The 9,220-nt window shown below is 47.4% G+C and overlaps 1 protein-coding gene across 1 annotated transcript; it reads right to left on the bottom strand.

The window, feature by feature from the left end:
• Window positions 1–4,495: 4,495 nt before the first annotated feature.
• Window positions 4,496–8,867, bottom strand: LOC139602620 (maestro heat-like repeat family member 5). Its single transcript, XM_071452597.1, has 5 exons — window positions 8,701–8,867; window positions 7,573–7,728; window positions 6,586–6,687; window positions 6,155–6,257; window positions 4,496–4,500 (listed from the first exon to the last, which is right to left on the bottom strand). The coding sequence occupies exons 1-5, from the start codon at window positions 8,845–8,847 to the stop codon at window positions 4,496–4,498; spliced, it is 513 nt and encodes a 170-aa protein (XP_071308698.1). The 5' UTR covers window positions 8,848–8,867.
• Window positions 8,868–9,220: the final 353 nt, after the last annotated feature.

Below are 9,220 nucleotides of genomic sequence, written 5' to 3'. Positions count from 1 at the left end.
GGCTAGGTGAGCTGTAAGACCATTTATAGATGAAAACACCTGGACACAAGATGGGTTTTTTATTCCTTTTCCACAAATATGCTTGCAAGGGATCAATTCCTTTTTTCCTTTTTTCAAAAGGGTCCAAAATATGAAAAGGATTTTGGTGAAATGGTGTTTGCATGCAGGGTTTGGGAGAAAGCTCCTACTGCTCTCTGTGTGGAGTCCCAGTCCTAGCACAGGATCACATTATAAACAGAACTGTGCAAATAAAAAATTACTTTGGTCAGTCTTTTCTTTCTATATCTAGCAACCCTTAAATCACTACAACTTATTTAAAACAAACCAAAAGCAGTAGAAAGGGATAATTGTTCTCTGAACCTCAAATGAGGAACCAATCCTTCCAGAGCCAGAGACCTCAAATGAGGAAACAATCCTTCCAGAGCCAGAGACTGTGAGCCCCAGGGAAACCACAATTTCCTCAGGGAGAGAGGCTAAATACTCAGCAGATAAGAAGTGTCAATACAAAAGAAATCACAGAAAATGTCCATTAAGGCTTTTTCTGGCTCAAATCATGCACTGCCCAACACAAACATGTACTGCCCTTGCACTTCTGCAGCTTGCATGCTGTGCTGCATTTCCAGTAAGTGCACGTACTAATTTGAGGTATTAATTGGACTAATACCAAGTGTGTCTGCAGTGGCAGCTGTCTGCTACAAACCCACCTGAAGGCTGTCCCTGAGCTCATCTCCCACCTCCCAGCCTCACCCCTGTCCCTGCAGTGCTTCTGTGCCTCTTTAGTGCCCAGCATCCTCTCGATGCTGCAATGCTCACCGTTTGTAACAAGCAGTGGATGCAATGGCAGCTGCTTTTGGGCAGAAGAAGAATGAGAAATCAGCAATGTCTAAACAGCAGAAGGTTTACATATAACAGTTTTCAGCACAATGAGCAAGAAATGTTGACCTCATGAGTTGCATTCATTGTAACCATTGGCATCCCTTTGCTATTGGTGCAAACACCAAGAATTAAAACTTGAAAACAGAGAATGTCACAGACATCTTTTATGGAAAACCCTTTCTTTAGGATTTTTCCTCCTGAGAAGCTGAGAGGCCTCAAAAACAAAATGTAAACAGTGGTTATCTGCTGCTGTGGAATGCAACAAGTAGATCTTTGATTAACTTCTGTTAGATGTTTGTAATTAATGGCCAATCACAGCCCAGCTGGCTCAGATGGAGAGCCAAGCCACAAACCTTTGCTATCATTCTTTCTTATTCTATTCTTAGCCAGCCTTCTGATGAAACCTTTTCTTCTATTCTTTTAGTATAGTTTTAATATAATATATATCATAAAATAATAAATCAAGCCTTCTGAAACATGGAGTCAGATCCTCGTCTCTTCCCTCATCCTAAGGCCCCTGTGAACACTGTCACAAGTGAAAGCTGTTTTCCTTACAGGGTCTCAAATATGTGCTTAGTTTAACACCACTATGTATATCTAATTTAGTTAGAGTTCCCTAGCACAGTTTTACATTTACCAGAGTCTTCTTCAGATTTGGGAGAGGTCACTATGGCAAACTTTGTTACAAAGTATTATATTCTGTTTTTCAGTGAGCATGTTCCACTGTGATTCGAGCAGCTCTTCAATCTGCTCGCTTGAAGCATCTGGATGTTCAGCAACCACCCATACATGCAGAAATAGGGCTGAAATCCCTTTTTTTATAATATTTTTTTAAGAAATATTTTATATTTCTTCAAAAAGTTACTATTGGAAAGAATGGTGTACACGCTTCCATCACTTTGGAAAACTGGATACAAACAATATCTAATATTTCTGCTGTAGACAGAACTAGAATAAAACCTACAGTATGCAGTTTTGCTTTGAAGAATGATGCACAGAACTCCATGATATCAGAAGGCTAATTAATTATTTTATTATACTATATTATAATATAACGATATAGTATATAATTTTATACTTTATTATACTATATTATATTATAACTATATTACAAAGAATGCTAAAGAAAACTTGTGACTGCCTGCTGAGAGTCAGGACACAGCTTTTTGTGATTGGCCAAGGAAACAAAACAATCCTTAGCAGAATCCAATTACCAAATTCAGGTAAATAATCTTCCAACACATTCCACATGTGCAGAACAAGAGGAGCAGCAAGCAGAGGTAAGAATTGTTTCCTCTGCTTCTCTCACTGCTTCTCTCTGTTCAGAGGGCATGTGAGTACCACAGCATCCAACACGGAGCACAGAGCAGACCCTGGGCTCTCCCTCCTCCTCCAGGAGGGAACAGAGAGAAGCTGTGTTCCCAAGTCATGCCATAAATGGATTTCCTTCCTCCCGCTGCTGGTTTGCAGCCTTTTCCCCCCTCCCAGCCTTGCATTCCCCTCTGCACTCACTGAGATGTTTCACAGCCCAGAGGGTTACACCAGGCTCTGTGCATCTCCCCTGTGCCCAAATGCAATCAAACTCCAGCCAGCAACTTGTGCCTTCCATCCCTGCAACCTGCAGCATCACAAAACTAACAAATCCTGCACTTGAAGGTGGAAACAAGGTTTGTAGGTAATGTTACTACCCTGTGTAAACAGCATACTCACAGCATACTCCTTCCCTGGGGCAGCCAGCCATCAGCCTGCTCCTTGTAGCAGCCCAGCATCTGCTCCAAAGCCACTGACAGATGTGTTTGTGGGCTGCTGTTGGAAGCATGATTGTCTTAGGAACAGCCCTAAGCTCTTCTTGAAGCTTCCTTCCTGTTCTGCTTTTGGTTGGCCTGAAAAAACGGTAATGCTTAAAAAAAAATAAACTTATTGAATTGTTCTGGTGAAAATATTGAGGAGAATAAACCTGTCCAGCATAAGAGCTTTACACAAGTCATTCTGTTCTTGTTGCAGGGCATGGTGGACAAGGCTCAACTTTAAAGTGCCATTAAAATGAAAAACACTTTTGCAGGCAAACAGAGGGGAATGACAAGTTTCACTGGTCAGGCCACTGCCCAAACAGGGCACAGATCCCAGCAGAAAGATATGGGACAGGGTGTGGTATTTTCAGGGGCCCCTGTGGCAAAAAGGAAATTATGAATCTGATTCCATGTTCTTAGAAGGATATTATATTATATTATATTATATTATATTATATTATATTATATTATATTATATTATATTATATTATGCAATACTAAAACTATACTAAAGATTAGAGAAAGGACACTTACAGAAGGCTTAACAAGATAATAATGAAAGACCCATGACTCTTGCCAGAGCACTGACACAGCTGGCTGTGATTGGTCATGAAGTTAAAACAATTCACATGAAACCAAATCAAACAATGACCAGTTGGTAAACAATGTCCAAGCCACATTCCAAAGCAGGAAAACACAGGAGAAGCAAATCAGATAATTATTGTTTTCATTTTTCCCTGAGGCTTCTCAGCTTCCCAGGAGAAGAAATCCTGGTGAAGGGATTTTTCAGAAAATGTGACAGTGACAAAAGGACACTGAAAGAAACTAATAATATCAAGCAAATATTTGGGGTTTTTCTCCCTAAATATATATATATAGATATATATATACACACATAATATATACATATATATATACATACATATATACATATATTTACAATATATATACAATATTATATATTTTAATATATATGTATATTTATATCTAATAATATATAATATATCATAATATCATATGCAATAATGTAATATTTATATGTTTTTATATTTTATACATTATATATAATATTTCTATATATACACCTCCTGATATTTATATTTATATTTATATTTATATTTATATTTATATTTATATTTATATTTATATTTATATTTATATTTATATGGGATTTTGCATGCTCTCCTGGAGCAGCCCGGGATACAAAGCTCCTGTGCCAGTCCCAGCACCAGCCACTTGATGGCCATCCTGCTCTGCAGGAGAGGGACACCAGGGACAGAGCAGGATCTCGGGGCTGGGGACCTGCCAGGGGGGTCCCTTGGGCTGTCAGCCAGGAGCAGAGGGGTCCCCTGACACCCCCAAGCTGCTGCCCCACGGTGCTGCCCCTCACCTGGGTGCTATGAAAGAGAGATTTGAGATCACTTAAAAAAATCACTGGCAAGGGTACGAGCTAAAGTCAGATTTAATATTAAGTGACAAAGCATGACAACTCTACCACTTACAGGACAGCTGAGGCACAGCAAGGGAAAACAATCAACAAAAGATACAGAGGAGATGAAGGCCTGGAAAGTTGGAGGCTCCCCAGCCAAGGAAAAGAGGATAAAAAGATGAAAAAATGTGTTGCAAAAAGTGGCATGAAGAGTGAGACATCAGTAACCAGGAAAGGATAAAATACAAATTAATTAAGTGAATTATGTGAGTTAGAACCAATGAACATTAATTGTTTGTTTGCTAAAAATGTATAAATCAGTGTAAAAAATCTGTATTTGCATTAGTGCAGAGGCCAGAACTTGTCAGCCACCCCTGCTGGCCAAAAATGAAGCAACGCCTTACTCTGTAACACCCAAAGACAGCGTTAGAGGGCATCAATCCCGACAGTTTCAGAGGGTTTTGGTAAGAGCAGCACTGGTGAAAAGACCCCAAACCCCACATCCTGCACACGTTCTGCCCCTCTGAACAAACCAGGGCAGGGGCACGCTGCTTCTTCCCCCAGCTGCCCCCTGCCCATTCCTTCTGGCTCTCCAAAAACCCTCTGCTGTTTCCCCCAGTGCCTGGGGATGGCATCACCTGCTCGTTGTTCAGGGTGTGTGGTGGGAGCTGGAGGCTTTCCCCAGAGTGTGTGGGTGAGGCTTCTCTTGGTGGAAAACAAAGACATGCCACATTTAAAACAGAGAGCTTCACTCCTTTCCAGCTTCGAGCCCCTGGCACTCCCCAGGGAGCTCTGGCACCTGCTGAGCATTCCCTCATGATTCCACACCTGGTGGGGCTGCCAGAGACCATTTGGGGCCCCACAGCTGCCCCCCAGCACTCAGTGGGGCATTTTGAAATACATGGAATGGAATTTGGAGTCTGCCAAGGATGCTGTGGGGCTCTGCAGGTTCAATTCACTCTGCCAAGGATGCTGTGGGGCTCTGCAGGTACAATTCACTCTGCCAAGGGCACTGTGGGGCTCTGCAGGTACAATTCAGTCTGCCAAGGATGCTGTGGGGCTCTGCAGGTTCAATTCACTCTGCCAAGGATGCTGTGGGGCTCTGCAGGTACAATTCACTCTGCCAAGGATGCTGTGGGGCTCTGCAGGTACAATTCAGTCTGCCAAGGATGCTGTGGGGCTCTGCAGGTACAATTCACTCTGCCAAGGATGCTGTGGGGCTCTGCAGGTACAATTCAGTCTGCCAAGGATGCTGTGGGGCTCTGCAGGCACAATTCAAGGTCCACACAAACATTTTGGGCTACCAGGGATGCAATCTGAAATTGCATCTGGGGCCTTGTGCCTGCAATTTGGGGCCAAGTGGGGCATTTGGGGATGGCAGGGGTGTGAGGAGGAAGCATCCCACTGCCTGTGGGACAGGCCAAGAAGGACACAGTCAGCTCAGCACTACACATCTGAAGGATAGCATGGATGTGCTTCTCCAGCTTTATTAATGCACAGACAGCTGCAGCTCTGCTGAGCTCACCGACACCAGCAGCACAGCATGTGTAGAATGACCCACGATCTTCTCTGCACCCTTGGAGCTCTCAGGATCAAGCCTGTGTGGGCTGCCAGGGAGCTGATTGAGATGTCCCTGTCTCTCTCCAAGGGCTGAAGGGCTGTGACCCAAACAGAGAGAGCCAAGATGAAGCCGTGTGTCTGCAGAACCCCCCCGGATTCCCCACGTGCCACTCACCAGTGAGGATGTGAGCCTGGAACTCCATGTCATGGTCCCTCATGTGCCTCGTGGCGCACCCTGGGCACAGAGCTCTGTCACTCCCTGCTCCCAGGGTGCTCCCAGCAGGGTGACCCCCAGCCCTGCCACCCTCCCACTCCACAGGGATGACCCAGGGGCCACCAGAAAAGGAGAGGGCAAGGTGGCCACCAAGCCCAGCTGGTGGCAGAGGGCAGAGGGAGGCTGAGGCTCTGCACAGGGTGGTTGGGGTCCCACAGGGCTGCTGCCAGGGCAGGGCAGGGAGGTGGCCAGGCTGGCCCAAAAGGGGCCAGGGCTGTGACTCACCGATGAACCTGACGGCCGCCAGGCGCACAGAGGACTGAGGGTCCCTCAGGTAGGGCAGGCTCTGGTACATGAACTCTTCAGCCCTGCTCCTCCTCTTCATTATCTGCAGGGAGCACCAGGGATGTCTCCAGGCTTGTCACAGAGCCCCCCAGCTGGCTGGAGCAGTCCCTCCTGCCAGCACCCCATTGCTGAGCCCTCCCGAGGGGAGAGGAGCCTGGAGAGGAGCCTCTGGGGCTCTGTTCTCAAGGAACAAGGTCCTCCAGGTCTTGCCCAGCCCTGCAAGCAGCATTCAGAACAGCCTCTGCTCCCCTGTGCCCTCATGGGGACAGACACAGGGCAGGGACAGCTCTCACCCAGCCTGGGCCCTCATGGGGACAGACACAGGGCAGGGACAGCTCTCACCCAGCCTGGGCCCTGGGGCTTGTCCTTACCAAGCATTCTCCAAGCTCCCACATCCGCTCTTTCTGCAGCAGGTGCTTCAGCTGCTTCCATTTGAGAAGCTCTGCAGCAGCAAAAAGGGCTTCCCTGGAAGCCTGCAGAACAGCATTAGCTCAGAGATGGCACCAGGGCCAGGGGAAAGAGACCTCTTGGCTTTATTCCTGCAGTCATCCCACCCTTAGGAAGCTGGGACTTGTCCTAGCCTGAATGTCTTGGAGTCTCTTGGGGCCAGCCCTGGGTGACTGACTGAGGCTTGGAGCCCTGGCCCCTGACACTTGTGGGAAAGCTGAGAAACCTCTGGGTTTCTGGAGCACACATGTGCAGGCCTTGGGTGCTGCCTCAGTGGCCACAGGCTGCTGCCAAGCTGCAGGAGCAGGCAGGACAGGTGATGAGAATGGCCAAGCCACCACCTTGTCCACCCCTGCTTGTGCTGGTTCCACAGAGACCCTTCCCAGGGGCTGCACTGGGGGAGCCCTGCCCAAAGCCAGCAGCCCCTGCCCCAGTGCCCAGAACCCCTGGTGTCACATTCGTATTTTCTGGAAAAATCCCTTTGCCCAGGATTTTTCTCCTGGGAAGCTGAGAAGCCTCTAAGGAAAACAATTTTATCTCATTTGCTTCTCCTGTGTTGTGCTCATGTGGAATGTGTTAGGAGATTGTTTCTCCAACAGGTGATTGTTCCATTGGATTCTGCTGTGAGCTGTTTTCACTCTTTGGCCAATCAGTGCTAAGCTGTGTCAGGACTCTGGAAAGAGCCATGAGTTTTCATGACTATCTTTTTAGCCTTTTGTAAGTATCCTTTCTGTATTCTTTAGTATAGTTTAGCATAGTATTCTTTAATATAATATAGTATCATAAAATAAGAAATTAGCCTTCTGAGAACGTGGAGTCAGATTCATCATTCCTGCCATGGGGCACCCCACAAATGCAATACCCTGGGAGGTGTCAGCCCCCCCATATCACATCAGCCTTCAAATCCCTACCTTGGCCACGCTGGGGACCTGGTCACTCACACGGAAGAGCAGCGGGATCAGGGCCCTCTGCACCTGCCTCCTCATCTTCTTCTCATCCCTCCTGGCCACGGACCTCAGCAGGTCCCTGAGGAGCCACAGGGAGAGCTCTCGCAGCTGCCCGCTCTCCTGTCAGGAGGGAGGGTGGGTTCCAGTCATCAGTTTTTCTGGGTCTGGATTGAAGGCACTCGAGTAATTCATGTTCAAACTCAAGTGTTCATTGTTTCTTATCAGTAAAACAGTCTCATTACTGTGAGTTCAGCAGCTTTTCATTAGAAGGCACAAAATGGCCAACAATCTCTTGGTACGAGGTCTTTTAAGACTAAACTATCCAATTAAGAACTGACACCTAGATTATTTCCTCTTTTAACCCAATAACTGATCCCACAGAGCCCCCAGTGCAGACTTTTCTGCCCAATTACAAAATGCAACCTCAGCAGTGAGGGGTGCTGGCAGCAGAGACTGCTCCAGCCAACTGTGACAAGCCTGGAGACATCCCTGGTGCTCCCTGCAGATAATGAAGAGGAGGAGCAGGGCTGAAGAGTTCATGTATCAGACATTTCTGAAGACTTTTCTGCCCAATTACAAAATGCCACCCAAACCCATGAAGAAGAAGAAGGAAGAAGAAGCATGAAGAAGAAACCCAGGATGACACCCTGTGCCCTCCATCTTGCTGCCATCCACAACATACTAAAAAAATCCCAAAACCTCAATTTCTCACCAAGTGATACACCTACACTACTCTCTAGAATCTATTTCACACTTTTGTGGATTTCAGTCTATTCTGGAGTTTAGGAAACTCTCCATGAATGAGGGTCAAAGTCAGTGCTCCCCTGGGGGTCAGGGCACCCCAGAGCAGACAGAGAAATATTGCCTGTGCCCTAGGTTTGCACAAGGGAGGAAAGGTAACCCTTGAAGCAGGGCTCCCTGCCCTTTCCTGTGGTGAGGGCCATGCCACATTGTCACATTCCAGAGCAGGCACAAGCAGCATTGGGCTACAAAGCCCAGGATCCATTCCTGGAGGGCTGAGCCTGCTCCAAGTGCTGCTTTCATGAGGGGCAGTGCCCATCTCTGGGGCTCAGGCTCCCATGTCAGCCTCACCGAGTCAAAGAGGGGCAGGATCCTCCCCACCAGTGCCACAGCGATGGAGCTGGCCTTTGACTTCTTCAGCTGCCCCAGGACATTTCGAAAGACCTCAATGATCTTCAGCTTCTCATCTTCACTGCCAACTTCCAGTATCTTCATCATGCTTGGCAGGAAGGCTTCAATTTTTTTTCCCTTTAGGAAGAAGAGAGTTTCCATTTTGTGAAATCCTGTGTCTGGACACCTCCCAGGGCAGCCACCCCAGGCCCCACCATGGCAGGAAGGGTTTTTGGAGCACTCAGCCCAGACCTCACCATTGCAGGGAGGGTTTTTGGAGCACTCAGCCCAGACCTCACCATGGCAGGGAGGGTTTTTGGAGCACTCAGCCCAGACCTCACCATGGCAGGGAGGGTTTTTGGAGCACTCAGCCCAGGCCCCACCATGGCAGGGAGGGTTTTTGGAGCACTCAGCCCAGGCCTCACCATGGCAGGGAGGGTTTTTGGAGCACTCAGCCCAGGCCCCACCATGGCAGGGAGGG

Source organism: Agelaius tricolor, unplaced genomic scaffold (genome assembly GCF_023055355.1).
Source record: "Agelaius tricolor isolate 1412-34295 unplaced genomic scaffold, bAgeTri1.0.p SCAF_35, whole genome shotgun sequence".
Taxonomy (NCBI): domain Eukaryota; kingdom Metazoa; phylum Chordata; class Aves; order Passeriformes; family Icteridae; genus Agelaius; species Agelaius tricolor.
This window is presented reverse-complemented; position numbering and strand designations above follow the sequence as displayed.

Excerpts from the sequence above, each read along its gene's own strand:
- LOC139602620 (XM_071452597.1), bottom strand. The coding sequence starts at position 8,847 with ATGATGAAGATACTGGAAGTTGGCAGTGAAGATGAGAAGCTGAAGATC. Across the intron at positions 7,729-8,700 it reads TCCTGCCCCTCTTTGACTCG|GAGAGCGGGCAGCTGCGAGA; the intron begins GTGAGGCTGACA and ends CCCTCCTGACAG. Across the intron at positions 6,688-7,572 it reads AGGTCCCCAGCGTGGCCAAG|GCTTCCAGGGAAGCCCTTTT; the intron begins GTAGGGATTTGA and ends GCTGTTCTGCAG.